General features: G+C 42.0%; 1 protein-coding gene across 1 annotated transcript; it reads left to right on the forward strand.

Moving 5' to 3' along the window:
• The first annotated feature begins 1,466 nt into the window (after positions 1 to 1,466).
• Positions 1,467 to 15,449, forward strand: CTHRC1 (collagen triple helix repeat containing 1). The gene is made up of 4 exons (XM_024208861.2): positions 1,467 to 1,622; positions 7,118 to 7,339; positions 11,970 to 12,186; positions 13,694 to 15,449. The coding sequence occupies exons 1-4, from the start codon at positions 1,482 to 1,484 to the stop codon at positions 13,834 to 13,836; spliced, it is 723 nt and encodes a 240-aa protein (XP_024064629.1). The 5' UTR covers positions 1,467 to 1,481; the 3' UTR covers positions 13,837 to 15,449.
• The last annotated feature ends 2,163 nt before the right edge of the window (positions 15,450 to 17,612 follow it).

Raw genomic sequence — 17,612 nt, forward strand, 5'->3', positions numbered from 1 at the left:
ACAGATGGTACAGTTGTCTGATTTCATGTGAGGGGCTGTAGATTTTGTGGCGCAGCTGGTACAATTGCATGATTCCATGTGAAGGAGTGCTGGTTGCATGGCACAAACAGTACAGTTATTTGACTCCGTGTGGGGTGTGTGTGTATGCCTGTGCATGGCACAGATGGTACAGTTGTGTGACTCTATATGAGGGGTTTTGGTTGTGTGGCACAAATGGTTCAGTTGTCTGACTCCATGGAAGGGGCTGTAGGCTGCATGGTGCTGACGGTTCAGTTTTTTGACTCCAGGTGATGGTTCAATTGTTTGACTCCACATGAGGGGCAGTAGGCTGCGTGGCGCAGACAGTTCAGTTGTTCAACCCCACAGGAAGGGGCCGTAGTTTGCGTGGCACAGGCAGTTCAGTTGTCTGACCACAGGGACGGGGGTGGCGTGGCACAGGTGGTACAGTTGTCTTACTCCAGGGACAAGGGCTGTGTGGCACAAGCAGAACAGTAGTCTGACCGCAGGGAAGGGGGCTGCATGGCACAGGTGGTACAGTTGTATGTTGTCAGTGCTAAGGGTCAGTGGCACAGGGGGTACAGTTGACTCCAGGGAAGGGGGCTGTGTAGCACAGGCAGTACAGTTGTCTGACTCCAGGGAAGGGGGCTGCATGGTATTGGTGGTATAGTTGTCTGATCCCAGGGAAGAGAGCTGCGTGGCACAGGCAGTACAGTTGACTAACCCCAGGGAAGGGGGCTGCATGGTACAGGCGGTACAGTTGACTGACCCCAGGGAAGGGGCTGCATGGCACAGGTGGTACACTCGTCTGACCCCAGGGAAAAGGGCTGTGTGGCACAGGCTGTACAGTGGTATGTTGTCAGTGCTAACCGTCAGTGGCACAGGCAGTACAGTTGACACCAGGGAAAGGGGCTGCGTGGCACTGGTGATACAGTTGTATGTTGTCAGTACTAAGGGTCAGTGGCACAGGCGGTACAATTGAAGCCAGGGAGGAGGGCTGTGTGACACAAGCGGTACAGTTGTATGTTGCCAGTGCTACGGGTCAGTGGCACAGGCGGTACAGTTGTATGTTGCCAGTGCTACGGGTCAGTGGCACAGGCAGTACAGTTGACTCCAGGAAGTGGGGCTGCATGGCACAATTGTATGTTGCCAGTGCTAAGGGTCGGGGCACACAGCCCCAGCACACTTACCCTGTGAGTGCCGGCTGCGGGGTGCCTGAGGCTGGCGTGGGAGCGGCGGGCAATGCGGGGGCGGGAAGCCCCGGCGGGCCTGTGGCTGTGGCCGGACGGCTCAGGCTGGGAGTTGCTGCCGTGTTACAGGATGGAAATTCCTGGCGTCCCCAGGGAGGGAGCTCAGGCTCGGGCTGTGAAAGGCTCATTTATCCAGCGCGCTGCTGCGGGGCGCTGCAGACACTGACTCATCCCCCCCCCTCGCTAGCTCTGCTCCCAGACAGCCCGGCCCCGCGCCCCCGGCTGCCCCGCACCATGCGCTCTCCGCCCGTCACTGCCGCCGCCGCCGCCTCGCTGCTCCTGGCCGCGCTGCTGCTGGTTGCCCCGCCGCTCGGGGAGTCCGAGAGCCCGAAGGGGAAGCACAAGGCGCTGCGCCAGAGGGAGGTGGTGGACGTGGTGAGTCTGCCCGCGCCGCACGCGGCTCGGAAATAGGGGATGGGAATGGAGGGGTCTGGAGCAGCGGGAGACTCTGGAGAGAGGGACAGAGCAGAGGGGGCTGGGGAGGGGCTGTAGTGGGGCTAAGAGTAGATGATGGGGCAGAGGGGGCCTGGAGAGGGGTTAGGAGGGCTGGCGTGAGGGCCTGGGGGCAGAGGGGGCCTGGAGAGGGGTTAGGAGGGCTGGAGTGGGGGCCTGGGGACAGAGGGGTCTGATGTGGGGGGAGCTGGTGGACAAGGTTGGGAGTGATGTTGTGGATTTGAGGTGACAGTAACAAGTGAGGAGCTGCTGGAGAATCTTCCCCGCTGCTTTTTCGTTCAAAGGGTTGGAACCACCCAATCCTCTCCTTTGCTTTATCCCAGGAAGAGGCTAGTGCAGCTCTAGGGGCCAGTCTCTGCAACGTGTCTATTGTTGGGAGAACAGCTCCTTTCTGCCAGCCAGGACAGTTCCCCTTTCCCAAACCCAGTTGTAACTTGAAGATCTGACCATAGTCTCAGTTATGCTGGGTCATTTTTGCAGGAAGGATGAGTAATTTGATTTAGCTTCTTTTCTACATTTTATTGTTCACTAATTGTGATGATTCAGGGAAATGTTTAGAATGGATTTGTCTTCATGGAAGCTATTTCTTTCCAGATGCAGATTGTGTTCCTCAGATTTTTACATAGCAGAGTCAGGAGTCTGTGGTTAAAGTAATACATACCCTTCTCTCCAGTCATGTCCGCATGAGGAAGCAAGGCCAAGTTAATGTGGCTGGATTGTTTCAATAAAAAAGAGTGGACTGTGAACTGCTATCCTTCCTTACTAAGACATCACCTATGCAAAACTGAAATTTTTAAGCCCTGATTAACTAAACTAGAATAGTAAATAAAGGACAAGATAAAGAAAAAAGGTTACTTTTAAACTAAAGAGCCACAAGCACTGAAAAACTCTCATTTTATTAAATCCCACTTTCCCATGTGTAAACAAATTCACACTGGTGCTTATACATGGCACATTTCTGGATTCTGTTTCATTGCAACTACAGATGCACTGAAGGCTATATAGAGCCATAGAAAATAAATGGCATGGATTTTTCTTCCCTCCAGACAAAGGTAAGGCTTTGCAGGGATCCCACACTTGTATTCACTAACAACTATATTTTTTTAGGATGGAGAGGATGCTGCTGTTTTTGGTATGTAGATGGCATTGTCAGCAGATGTACCTAGATCATACCCTTCAAATGTACTTCAGTTTGAGGGCTATCACTAGTTTCAATCCTAAACCCACCTGTGTTACACATAGCTTTGGTGCCATCTCACTTTCATTGTTGGACATTTTTTATATAAAAAATAAGGAATAATGAATCTGAGATTATGGGAAATTAAAGGAGTGAATCCCACATCTTAAGTTTTCTGTATGAACAAATATTTTTGTGTTCCTCATCTTGAGTATTTGCCTGGCACTGCATCCTGCTTTTCAGCCTTGGCTGGCTGAGATCTATAACTCAGATAAATTGGTGGAAGCTAAGGAAACATACTTAAGTAGATGTATACTAACTGTGTCAGCTAAAATAACTTTGACACAGACTCCTTCAAAAATAGAACCAAAAACATGACAAGGGGCCGCCTTGCTTCAACAGACACAACATTGTCATTTTACAACAATATGCTCATTCCACTTCAAAAGCAGCATACCATATGTGAAAATAATTGATCTGGTGAGTACAGATCGGTTTGGCTGAAGAGGAGACCAAAGCCCATGTAATTATTTTGAATATGTGAGTTTCTAGGTCTGCAAAAGTTTAAACCACCCTCTCTGGAAATATTCAAAATTTCTTTAATGTTAGATCAGTTTGGAGCACCCTTTTTTTGGCTAGCTCTGCCCCCTGGTGGAATCTAAAACTAAAATGTCCAGGTCAGGCATGTGTCTGACGAAGTGGGGTATTCATCCACGAAAGCTTATGCTCCGATACATCTGTTAGTCTTAAAGGTGCCACAGGACTCTCTGTTGCTTTTTACAGGTCAGTTAAAGTGGTGGTTCTCAACCAGGGGTACATATACCCCTGTGGGTAAGCAGAGGTCTTCCAGGGGGTACATCAACTCATCTAGATATTTGCCTAGATTTACAACAGGCTACATAAAAAGCACTAGCGAATTCAGCATAAACTAAAATTTCATACAGACAATGACTTGTTTATACTGCTCTATATCATTGGTTTTCAAACTTTTTTTCTGGCGACCCAGGAGCGGGGGATGAGGGGTTTGAGCTGTGGGAGGGGCTCAGGGCTGGGGCAGAGAGTTGGGGTGCGGGGGTGAGGGCTGTGGGGTGAGGCCAGGAATGAGGGGTTCAGCGTGTAGGAGGGGGCTCAGGGCTGGGGCAGGGGGTTGGAGTGCGGGAGGGGGTCAGGGCTCTGGGCTGGGGATGCAGGCTCTGGGGTGGGGCCGGGGATGAGGGGTTTGGGAGGGGGCTCCGGATTGGGGCAGGGGGTTGGGGCATGGGCTTACCTCCAGTGCCTCCCAGTTAGTGGCGCAGCCAGGGTGCAGAGGCAGGCTTCCCGCCTGTCCTGGCACCATGGACCGCGCTGTGCCCCGGAAGCGGCCAGCAGCACGTCTGGTTCCTAGGCAGAGGCAAAATGTATCAAATGAATTGGTACAAGCAGTACTGTAAGAAATTAAGATGTCTTCACATAACTGTGTCTTGCTTATTAGTTTTGTAGGGGCCTCTGAGACCAGACTAATATTCACTGGGCCTTTTAAAAGATCTGCTCCTTGATCAAATGTTTCACTGGCATGTTCTTATTACTGCATTTGCCAACAGTGCATCTTTCTTTTTGAATATTGTAGGAAATGTCAAAAGTTCATTATTCTGGATCTCAATTTACTTCCTTAGCAGGACTTTCCATTTTATGTATTTATTATTTGTATCACAGTGGGGCAGCCCTGTTATGCTAAGCACTATCTAAATATAGGTTAAGAGACAGTCCCTGCCCTGAAGAGTTTATAATCTAAATAGACAAGTCAGACAAAGGGAAGGGAAGAAGGAATATAACATACAAGCAGGAGCAATGTTATGATTTGAAGGTATCATGGTAGTTGCATAGTTCTCGTTCAATTTGGTTTTGATTAGGGTTTGGTGGGTGGGGATTAATTGAATAAAAGGACACAAGGGAGGGAGATAAGCATGAGACAGAAGGTGAGAAAAGAGCAGGGCAAGGACAATAGGAGGTGAAGAGACTCAGGGTATGTCTACACTATGAAATTAGGTTGATTTTATAGAAGTTGATTTTTAGAAATTGATTTTATACAGTCGATTGCGTATGTCCCCACTAAGCGCATTAAGTTGGTGGACTGCATCCTCACTACCGTGGCTAGCATCGACTTACGGAGCGGTGCACTGTGGGTAGCTATCCCACAGTTCCCACAGTCTCCACTGCCCATTGGAATTCTGGTTTAAGCTCCCAATGCCTGATGGGGCAAAAACATTGTCGCGGGTGGTTTTGGGTACATGTCGTCTGTTGCCCCTCCCTCTGTGAAAGCAACGGCAGACAATCGTTTCCTGCCTTTTTTCCTGGGTTACCCATGCAGATGCCATACCACGGCAAGCATGGAGCCCACTCAGCTCACCGCTGCTGTTAATTATTAATTAAAAAAAAAAAAGAGATAATGGACAAGGTAGCCTGGGTGGGGTGGGGGAGGAGAGAAGGACAAGGCCACATTGCTTATTGTAGCCACACTAAAAATCAAACTGTTTGAATGACAGCCTTCTGTTGCTTGGGCATCCTCTGGAGTGGACTGGCTGGGTGCCCGGAGCCTTCTTCCACCCCCCCCCCCATTCTTGGGCATCTGGGTGAGGAGGATATGGAACATGGGGAGGAGGGTACGCGGTTATACAGTGGATGCAGCAGGGGTTTGTGCTCTTGTTGGCTTTCCTGCAGCTCCAACAGATGCTTCATCATGTCTGTTTGCTCCCCCAGCAAACACTTCATCATGTTTGTTTGCTCCCCCCTTAGCCTCAGCATCGCGTCCTGCCTCCGCTCTTCACGTTCACTTAATTCTTTCCTGGCCTCTGCCACTGAATGCTTCCATGCATTAAGCTGTGCCCTATCAATGCAGGAGGACTGCATGAGCTCTGAAAACATGTAATCGCAAATGCGTTTGTTTTGCCTTCTAATCTGTGATAACCTCAGGGACGGAGATGATAGGGAGAGCGTAGAAACATTCTACGCTCTACGATTCTGGGGGGACTGCATGGTCACCTGTGCTGCTGAGTTCGCCACGCTGACCAAACAGGAAATGAAATTCAAAAGTTCCCGGGGCTTTTCCTGTGTACCTGGCTAGTGCATTGGAGTTCAAAGTGCTGTCCAGAGCGGTCACAATGGAGCACTCTGGGATAGCTCCTGGAGGCCAATACCATCAATTTGCGTCCGCACTACCCCAGATTCGACCCAGCAAGGTCGATTTTAGCATTACTCCCCTCGTCGGGGAGGAGTAGAGAAGTCAATTTTAAGAGCCCTTTAGGTCGACGGAATGGGGCTGGTTGTGTGGATGCAGTCATTTTTAAATCAACCTAACGCGGCTAAATTCGACCCAACCCCGTAGCATAGACCAGGGCTCAGTGGAGGGATGAAGATTGGAATAAGCACCCAGTCAGCAGATGGGAAAGAATGTTCAAGATAAAAAATGTAGTGGACATCAGCAGTGTCTGAAGGTTCCTGTTGCAGCTTCTTCTATGTCTGCTTCTCCTGGCTTTGTCTGCACCCCCCAAATTGTCTCCTCCCTGGAGTTATTCCCTGGAGCTTGCGTTGGTGGGGGATTGGTGGAACTGCCTGGGGTCCACCCTGCACAGCTCTGGGTCCAAAGAATAGTTTGGGGATTGAAGGCAGAGAAGAGATAGTCCCATCTGAGTTTCATCTTCCTCTCTCCCAAATGTTATGTTTACACTATTAAATATCATAGTCTAGTTGTTTAAAATGTAGGGAGACCAGATGTCCCAATTTTATAGAGAGAGTCCCGATTTTTGTGTCTTTTTTTTATATAGGCTCCTATTACTCCCCACCCCCTGTCCCGATTTTTCACACTTGCTGTCGTCACCCTATTCAAATGTGAAAGCAAAATGTACCATCATAGTCTGAGGCCAACAATTGACCATATTAATATTGGAATTTGGGGAAACTTTTTTGGAAGGTAGGGGATATTGTACACTTTTCCATGCAGTTTTGTAGTTAACATAAATGAATATTTTCTATTAATGAAACTACCGCCCTGCATCTATCTTTGATACCCCAATAACAGCAAACTCAGCTGCCAGTTTTAACATATTCATTTAATTTTCAGTATTTGAGAGGAAATGTGATTTCTTGCCATAGAGGACTTTTCATGGCCTTCTATAACAGACTCCTATCTTGTACAAAGTAAGCAACACTATTTTTAAGCCTTAGAATCAATAAGCAAAGTGTGAAAAAAGTTTGTGTTTTTCAGTACAATGGAATGTGTTTACAAGGACCTGGTGGTGTTCCTGGACGAGATGGAAACCCTGGCATCAATGGAATTCCTGGGACACCTGGAATCCCTGGTCGGGATGGGTTGAAAGGAGAAAAAGGAGAATGTATGCGAGAAAGCATTGAGGAGTCTTGGACACCGAACTTTAAACAGTGTTCATGGAGTGCGCTGAATTATGGCATAGATCTTGGGAAAATTGCAGTAAGTAAGCACCTGTGATGTTGCAGTCTGATGTTAAAGCAACACCACAGCAGACATTGATGGAAACTTTCTTCAACATTCAAGGTTGATCCCATCTAGAGTTTTAGTTCAGGCCCATTTCTAGTATGTGTAATAACTGATTGGACATTCCAGGTGGCTTATCATAGAATATCAGGGTTGGAAGGGACCTCAAGAGGTCATCTAGTCCAAAAGTAATTTCAGTAATAAAGCTGCAGGTGAGAGAGCTGGGTTGTTCTGGGTACATATAGCAGACCTGTATTCAGTTTTCCCTTTTGAAGCAGAAGAACTGGAAGCCAAGGTATTTGCTGAATGGATTACAGAGGTAACTGGCTAACCTACTGGCGAGACTTGTGCAGCATTGACAAGTCCTAACCAGTTCAACAAAAATATTGTGATCCTTAGTGCAGGCCTCTGAGTATGAGATTTTAAAATAAGAAAAAAACAAGACATTAATAGGTATGGAAGATGACCAGAAAGAAGAAAAAAAATTCCCAACGCCCTAGTAACTATACATCAAGCCTGAGACTGGTAGGCCTACTTTGTTTTAGTAGTACAGTTGCAGTCACAGTGTGAGAACTAATTCAATAGATACAATAAATATCTAATTTCTATTTACTGTGGAACTGCCCCTTAGTGGGCCCAATCAGCAAGTTATTCAGCATTGGGTAGGTGGAGGGGCACACTTAAAAATTCAACTGAAAATGTTTTCTATTAAATTGTATAGACTGTCACTATTGAGTCTTTCAGTTTTCACAAAAACAGTGTCTTGTGACTGCTAAATCCAGGGAGCCTAAGTGATGAAGAGAGAAATCATAAAATTATATTATGTAGGGATTCAGGTTTCAAACACATCCCTTGTTTCCTTGCATCAGAGTATTGCAATAGGATGGACTGATTTTAAGTCACCAGTTTTAATCATGATTTTAACCAGCATGCAGAAAACCTTGATTTCAATAATTGAGTCTTGATTTGCATTTATACTTTTGAGTTATTTTTCTAAAGAAAAGTTGTTTCTCATTAGGGGGTAACCGTTAAAACATGTTGATTGACAACTAAAGGTAGCATTTACATGAAATTTGACACTTCTTTATGCTAACCACATCTATCTATATTTATTTAAGAAATTATACTGCATAATTTACATTTATTAAAATTTTTAAATTTTTTATGTCCAAAAATTATGAAGAGTGTATTTATTTACTTGGTGATTATGGGTTTTTTTTACTTGTGATTTATTTTAAGCTTGACTTGAGTGGAAATGGGACTTCAAGTAAAAATACATACACACAGCTTTTTAATTTTATTAGTTAAATAAAACTAAAATGTGGAGGATACATAAGGAAAAAAATTTATCAAAACATGATTTGCATTTAAAACTGAGTTATTAAACAAAAGAAATAGCTGTAGTTGTTGAAAGGAAAAGAAGCAGTGAGAGGCAAAAAGGCATCCTTTAAAAACTTTAAAAAGAGAAATCCTAATGAGGAAAATAGAAAATAGCATAAACTCTGGCAAATGAAGTATAAAAATATAATTAGAAAGACCAAAAAAGAATTTGAAGAACAGCTAGCCAAGGACTTCAAAAGTAATAGCAATTTTTTTTTAAAATACATCAGAAGCAGAAAGTCTGCTAAACAACCAGTAGGGCCACTGGACCATCAAGATGCTAAAGGAGCACTCAAAGACAATAAGGCCATTGCGGAGAAACTAAATGAATTCTTTGCATCGGTCTTCACTGTTGAGGATGTGAGGGAGATCCCCAAACCTGAGCCATTCTTTTTGGGTGACAGATCTGAGGAACTGTCCCAAATTGAGGTGTCATTAGAGAAGGTTTTGGAACAAATTGATAAATTAAACAGTAATAAGTCTCCAGGACCTGATGGTATTCAACCAAGAGTTCTAAAGGAATTCAAATGTGAAATTGCAGGACTACTAACTATTATCTGTAACCTATCATTTAAATCAGCTTCTGTACCAAATGAGTGGAGAATAATTAACGTGACACCAATTTTTAAAAAGGGCTCCAGAGGTGACCCTGGCAACTATAGACCAGTAAGCCTCACTTCAGTACCGGGCAAATTGGTTGAAACTATTGTAAAGAACAAAATTGTCAGACACAAATGAACATAATTTGTTGGGAAAATAGTAAACATGGTTTTTGTACAGGGAAACCATGCCTACCAATCTACTAGAATTCTTTGGCGGGGGGGGGGGGGGGGTCAACAAGCATGCGGACAAAGGAGAGCCAGTGGATATAGTGTATTTAGATTTTCAAAAAGATTTTGACAAGGTCCCTCACCAAAGGCTCTTAAGCAAAATAAGCAGTCATGGGATAAGAGGGAAGGTTCTCTCATGGATTGGTAACTGGTTAAAAGATAGAAAACAAAGGGTAGGAATAAATGGTCAGTTTTCAGAATGGAGAGAGGTAAATAGTGGTGTCTCCCAAGGATCTGTACTGGGCCCAGTCCTATTTAACATACAGACGCTCCCCAACTTACGCAAGCGTTCCGTTCCGGAATGCCTTGCGTAATTCGAATTTTGCGTAAGTCGGGAACATATACTCAACCATTACGCAAAAAACCAACTCCCCCCCCCCCAACTTTCTAGCTTATGGAGCTTTTTCTGCAAGTGCAGATTTGCGTAAATCGGGTTTGCGTAACCCGCGGAGCGTCTGTTTTCATAAACGATCTGGAAAAAGAGGTAAACAGTAAGGTGGCAAAATTTGCAGATGATACAAAACTACTCAAGATAGTTAAGTCCCAGGCAGACTGCAAAGAGCTACAAAAGGATCTCACAAAACTGGGTGACTGGGCAACAAAATGGCAGATGAAATTTAATGTTGATAAATGCAAAGTAATGCTCATTGGAAAACATAATCCTATCTATACATATACAGTGATGGGGTCTAAATTGGCTGTTACCACTCAAGAAAGAGATCTTGGGAGTAACTGTGGATAGTTCTCTGAAATCATCCACTCAATGTGCAGCGGCAATCAAAAAAGTGAACAAAATGTTGGGAATCATCAATAAGACAGAAAATATCATATTGCCTCTATATAAATCCATGGTACGCCCACACCTTGAATACTGTGTACAGATGTGGTCGCCCCATCTCAAAAAAGATATATTGGAATTGGAAGAGGTTCAGAAAAGGGCAACAAAAATTATTAGGGGTATAGAACGGCTTCTGTATGAGGAGAGATTAATAAGACTGGGACTTTTCAGCTTGGAAAAGAGGCAACTAAGGGGGGATATGATAGAGGTCTATACAATCATGAGTGGTATAGAGAAAGTAAATAAGGAAGTGTTATTTACTCCTTCTCATTATACAAGAACAAGGGGCCACCAAATGAAATTAATAGGTAGCAGGTTTAAAACAAGCACAAAAAAGTATTTTTTCACGCAACGCACTGTCAACCTCTGGAACTCCTTGCCAGAGGATGTTGTGAAGGCCAATACTATAATAGGGTTCAAAAGGGAGCTAGATAGATTCATGGAAGATAGGTCCATCAACGGCTATTAGCCAGGATGGGCAGGAATAGTGTCCCTAGCCTCTGTTTGCCACAAGCTGGGATTGGGTGACAGGGCATGGATCACTTGATGATAACCTGTTCATTCACTTTGGGGCACCTGGCATTGGCCACTGTCAGAGGACAGGATCCTGGGCTTAATGGACCTTTGGTCTGACCCAGTATGGCCGTTCTTATGTAAATGAAGTGATTGTTTCTGGTCACGTCCTTCAAGATTTTAGAACTAGGAGATCTCATCCTCTCACACCTAGTTTTTATTCATAGATCGGAAAAGGAAAACAGGTTCCTGCTTTTTCAACTTCCAATCAGTTTCTTAACTTTGAATGAACAAGTCATTGAACTAGTTGAATAAACTGTAAAGAAGAAAAAATTCTCTCTGCACCTGCAGAAGAGGCTACTGTTGTCACAGGCTGGTTTAACACCTCAGCAAACTCTAATGTCCATGTGCTGAGCCAGTGGTTTGATGTTCTTTAAAACTTAGGTAACAAATATGTAGAACTTAATATTAAAATCACTTTAAAATATTTAATAAATAGTTAATGAAGGCTTTAACATAACTTGTCATAATTTTAAATAATTATTTTAAAAAGCAAATATTTAAATTTTAGAAAATCTAGTTTAAATAAATAATCCCTATTAAAACTTTTTTTAAAAACTAATTTATCCGCCTTGTACAGCATCAAGATAATCCTGTATGTTTTCATCAACCTCTTCTGGCTAACATTCTGTGTGGAGTATAGACTGGTTTGAGAGAGCTGGTAACACTATCCTTACCTGCAAGGAAGGAGAGTGTGGGGAAAGAAAGAAGAAAGAAAGGAAAACTCCAAAGATATTTAGATACCTAACTTGACTGCATACATGGTCTCATATTAAAATATAGGAGCTCAACATTCCCCTATCCTCTGGGGTGTTTGAAACACAGATCAGTGTTTTGGGGCATTGACCTACTTATCAGGTGCTGTTTTTTAATAAAAGGAGCAGGGAAATGAAGGGGGAGAACAGAGGTGATTAATGTATTCTCAAAAGAATTAGTGAAGTGCATTCAAAAGCCACAGCCAACAATTCATTCTTATTTTCCTTAGGAATGTACATTCACAAAGATGCGCTCTAACAGTGCTCTAAGAGTTCTCTTCAGTGGATCACTTCGACTCAAATGCAAAAATGCATGCTGCCAGCGGTGGTATTTTACATTTAATGGAGCCGAATGCTCTGGGCCACTTCCTATTGAAGCCATAATTTATTTAGACCAAGGAAGCCCAGAGCTGAATTCAACTATTAATATACATCGCACTTCTTCAGGTATGTATGTCAAAGCCATGTGCTTAGGAATGGAGTTCAAGATAAGGATGCAGTTAACAAGTGACACGGGGAACCTCATAAGGCCCTCCATTTAGAAGTCTAGGGTCCATAAAGGGGAGGCAAAGAAGGACAGTTGCTAGTTGATGATTTTCCCCACCTTTGTCAGAATTCAGTATCAGTATTACAAATACAGTAACTGCAGTTTTTCTTGTGGATTTGGGTTTACTGCCACTCCATTTTTACGGTTTTACTAGCTTTAGTCATACTTTACGTAAATTCAAGAAGTTAGAGATGAAGAGACTTACCTTATCCAGTCCACCCACTGAGCTTCAATAGGAATCTATTAAACAACTACTGCTGCTTCAAATTAGGATAAAAATGGCATGTGTGACACTATGCCCAACTGCAGTATAACTAAATAGCACTAGTGCTTTGGTGAAACTGGAATATCACCTTTTAAGTTGGCAGTGTATCTATTGGACCTGTATTGTCTTTTGTGCAGTTATGTGCATTGGGTATGGAATTGCATGCAATAGTCTTGGGAAGACAGACTAATTTCTGCTGGAGTTTCCAACACAAACCCATCTTTACCAGTGAAGCCTATCACTTTAAAAGCTAAAACCAAATCATATTCAGAAATAGTTAGTTATCCACATCTTATATGATGTCCTCTTCTAAGAAAGGGGCAAATCACAACAACAGTTCTTGTTCAATATCAAAGATGATGATATGGGGAAAATGGGAGTAACAACTAAAATATACCTACGCCATATGTCCCCTTAATACCTTGAATTATAAACATATACTGAGAGAAATTGTATATAAAACCAAAGGCTTGCAACATCTAACTTACCAGATGTTGTAGCATAGAGAATATTCACCACAGCGCAGCAGAATAGGCTAGAAGATTTCACAGGAGAACAACTGCTGCTTGTAAGAGGCCCAAGGTTATGGGAAGTTAGCAGCTCAGCTTTTTGTCTATGACAGAAGGTCTCTGACTCTCTCTCTCTCCTCCCCGAGGTAATATTTCGCTACAGTAACAAGAAAATCCATGTAAACTCACTGTGTGGCCATAGTAGGCCTTTCCATGAAGTATCAGAATGGGTTTGTTACCACTGTATTCATGTCTCCCATTAGCATTGCCACTACAATGGAGACTGTTGAAAAAGTGAACAGAAATAAGGAACTGTGTATGGTTAAAAACTAGCTCTATAGATCATAACATTACTTTAAAAACTTTGTATAATGGTTTAAAAAACATTTGGCTGCAGATTGTCTTCCAGAGTACCATGGCCTCGGTAGAAACTATCTCTCCCCCCCCCCCAAAGATTTAAACAGCAGCAACATACTAACCCTAACTAATGTCGTTTCTATACAGAGTTGCACTGAACTGCTGTTCTTTGGCATGTTAACTATACAAGTCAGGATATGGGGGTGGGGGGGGAGAAAAATCAGTGAAATAAGGGATACTGATTATTTGAAATAAGATACGTTTGTCTTTAAACAGTGGAAGGACTGTGTGAAGGAATCAGCGCTGGGTTGGTGGATGTTGCTATCTGGGTTGGTACTTGTGCAGATTACCCAAGAGGTGATGCTTCTACAGGATGGAATTCAGTCTCTCGGATCATCATTGAAGAGCTGCCGAAATAGAAGTTTTTTCTAAACCTCCTTATAACCCATCGTTCCCAAGCCCCCCTATCAATTTTTTATACACATTTTGTACAATTAACTTTGAAATTGAATATTTCTGTAGAGCTTTGTAAGCATTTGGCCAGAATACACAAACTTGCTTACAAGCACCCTAGTTGAATTTTTCCAGCTGAACTGTTTAACATGTAGGCACATCACTGTTGAGCACACCTGGCAAGTTCTTCTACAATATAATTTTAGAACAAATATTAGAAACAAGTTTGTCCAGTTGTTTTATTATAATTTGGACAGAATATTTATCACCTTTGTAAAAACTATACATTAAATCTTTTTATATTGGTTAAATAAATAAGACCTTTTACAAAAAGAGGCAAAAATCCAGGCTATTTTATTGTCAGCAAAATGCAAAGGGTTTTACTTTTTACATGACTATTATGAAACAGGTGTATTAGAGTAGCTTGACAGACATGAAAGTAATATCTGTGGAGAAAATACTATACTTTATTCTTCATTTTAGATTTCAAGAGCATTACTTAAAAGTATCAAATCATATTATACGAACCTGATTGTACTACTATAGCACCGGATTATTCAATTTTACTATAGTTCTGATTCAACTCCCATTGATGTTCGTGAGAGTTGGATCCATGCCAATAAGCAGCAGAAAATATCTTATTTTAAAAGATTAAAGTTTTCAGCATACCATTTTGGCTTTTTCCCCACTAAGTTAAATAACTCATTAAGAGGTTCTCCACACCCAATTTATTTTTAGTATGAAAATCAGTTAATACTGAAGAAGACTAATAAGCATGAATATATTGGACAATTTTACTATAACAAATGTTGATTTACTTTAATAATTAAGGTATTGCATTTCCCCAACAAACTAGTTTATTTCATAGTCTTCTTAGCCAGTCACCACTTATCACTTTGGTGCTAAGATAATTATAAATCAGCAACACAAAAGCATTAAGTGTGTTACATTAATAGGAATGGAAAAAATAAATATTTAAGGGTAGGCTCAAATGCCTCACACTGAATGGCCTTCAGAATAGTTTGCAAGTGTTAGAAGCAATCACAGTATGAAGGTAATGTGTTCAGTCTCGTAAGACTAGATAAAGAAAATGATCATGTTGATCATTCAGCATTTCTCATAGCTAACTGTAGCATTCTAAGTATTCACTCCAAAATGCAGCTGTCAAGTGACAGTATCCACAAAAGTGGGGCCCTTTTAAATTTTTACAACTTAAAAAAAATGCTAAGTGGTTAGGAAGAATTCAAATTTTGCACTGAAGACACAAGCCAAAGGAAAAGTCACAAAAGCATGTATAACATGTGAAAGTGTAATGACTAGTTTTCCCTAGAATTAAAAAGAAAAAAAAAACCTGTACAGCTTAGATTCAGGTTTTAACTTTTTTTTTTATATTATTATTATTAAAGAAATACTTTGGCTCAGCCAGGTTCTGAAGAGAATATGCAATACATATTCTTTAAGATTGTCACTGCATTTCCCTCTCAAATTTCTACCTCCATTTTGCAGTGAGTTGGTACACCTCTACCTCGATAGAACGCTGTCCTTGGGAGCCAAAAAAATCTTACCGCGTTATAGGTGAAACCGCGTTATATCAAACTTGCTTTGATCCACCGGAGTGTGCAGCCCCGCTCCCCCGGAGCACTGCTTTACCGCATTATATCCAAATAAGTGTTATATCGGGGTAGAGGTGTATCATATAAACTAACCTGAAACTAGGAGGCTGTCAGGCTCTTCTACGTGGAAATAATATCAGATCAGTGTTGCTGCTGAGGTCCAGCAAGCTATACAGCGGATATATCTCCCTAGAACTTTGCTCATTGCCACTGTTTTCATGGGGTTTCAGAGTATATTCTCCTCTTGGAGTGGTTAATAATGCAATGCCCTATTGAATTAGTCCTACATATTATGTACTTGATTTTTTTTTATTAAATAAAAACCTCATAAGGCACATGAAGTTAACAACTGCATTATACAGAGATGTTAAGCTTCGTAATTCACATGATGGCCTTTGAGTAAGTTCAGTTATCATTCAAGTACAAATGAAATGTAAATATAAAAAATGCCTATATAATAAAGAAGGCCAGCTAATGGAACCCTAACAGTATCCCATCTCTGCTGAATGCCAGCAATTTCATAATTTAGACATTTATGTTCTCAGGTCTGTGTGAGTGGGAGTAGGAATGGGTTATTTATTATTTGTATTACTGTAGCACATGGGAGCTCTAGTCACAGACCTGGACCGCACAATGCTGTAAAAAACATAGAACAAAGATAGTCCCTGCCCCAAGAAGCTTAGTTAGTAAAGACTTAAACATGCAGGAAAGATTACCCAAGAAGGCAGTAAGATTAGTCAATTGAAACAAACATTCCTCTCAATATCAAGCTACTCTTCAGATGGTTGAATTAAGAATGCTCAACATTTTAACTTTTGCAATGTCCTAAATTCCAGAATCATAAAATTACTCACTCCAGGCTCACTCCAAATTACTTCTTATGTATAAAGAACTTGCCATAGGTTAGGTTAGCATGCTATGAAAGGATGAGCTTTTGGAATAATCAATTTCCTAAGCAATAAAGAAGGTAAACCAGTTGCCAGGCTCCAAGTTATTTAACTTACAGGCTGAATAATTCTTGTATTTACATTTATTAACTCCTGCCTCTCATTCGATACTTTATACAAAACAACTGAATGCTGTTACAAACATGGATATTTGCAAAGAACGCATTTTCCTGATGCAGAATTAAGAATAACTAAAGTCTGCTAACTCTGAAAAACATGTACCCTGGATCCTTACCCCTGGGATGCCACTGCTGTTTCAAATGTTCTTCTCCCATGCACAGTGCTTATGGTGGAAGACTACATATGGACTCAGGCATTTCTGCTGTGGTGTCAAGTAATACTCTGAATAAAAAGAACAAGGAGAACTTGTGGCACCTTAAAGACTAACAAATTTATTTAGGTATAAGTTTTGTGAGCAAAAACTCACTTCATCAGATGCATGAAGTGGAAAATACAATAGGTACACACACACTAACCCAGGAACCTATCCTTGCAACAAAGCCCTTTGCCAACTCTGTCCATATATCTATTCAAGGGACACCATCGTAGGACCTAATCACATCAGCCACACCATCAGGGGCTTGTTCACCTGCACATCTACCAATGTGATATATGCCATCATGTGCCAGCAATGCCCCTCTGCCATGAACATTGGCCAAACCGAACAGTCTCTACACAAAAGAATAAATGGACACAAATCAGACGTCAAGAATTATAACATTCAAAAACCAGTTGGAGAACACTTCAGCCTCCCTGGACACTCAATTACAGACCTAAAAGTCGCAATTCTTCAACAAAAAAAACTTCAAAACCAGACTCCAACGAGAAACTGCAGAACTGGAATTAATTTGCAAACTGGACATCATTAAATTAGGCTTGAATAAAGACTGGGAGTGGATGGATCATTACACAAACTAAAAACTATTTCCCCATACTAATTTTTCTCCCCTACTGTTACTCACACCTTCTTGTAAACTGTTTGAAATGGGCCATCCTGATTATCACTACAAAAGCTTTTTTTCTCCTGCTGATAATAGCCCACCTTCATTGATTTGTCTCGTTAGAGTTGGTATGGCAACTCCCATCTTTTCATGTCCTCTGTATGTATGTGTGCACACACACACACACACACACACACACACACACACACACACACACACACACACACACACACACACACAC

The sequence above is a fragment of the Terrapene carolina genome, unplaced genomic scaffold (assembly GCF_002925995.2).
Source record: "Terrapene carolina triunguis isolate 2854851 unplaced genomic scaffold, T_m_triunguis-2.0 Scaffold58, whole genome shotgun sequence".
NCBI lineage: Eukaryota > Metazoa > Chordata > Testudines > Emydidae > Terrapene > Terrapene triunguis.

Coding starts and splice junctions, on each gene's coding strand:
- CTHRC1 (XM_024208861.2), top strand. CDS start 1,482: ATGCGCTCTCCGCCCGTCACTGCCGCCGCCGCCGCCTCGCTGCTCCTG. Junction 7,340..11,969: donor TAGATCTTGGGAAAATTGCA/GTAAGTAAGCAC, acceptor TATTTTCCTTAG/GAATGTACATTCACAAAGAT. Junction 12,187..13,693: donor TATACATCGCACTTCTTCAG/GTATGTATGTCA, acceptor GTCTTTAAACAG/TGGAAGGACTGTGTGAAGGA.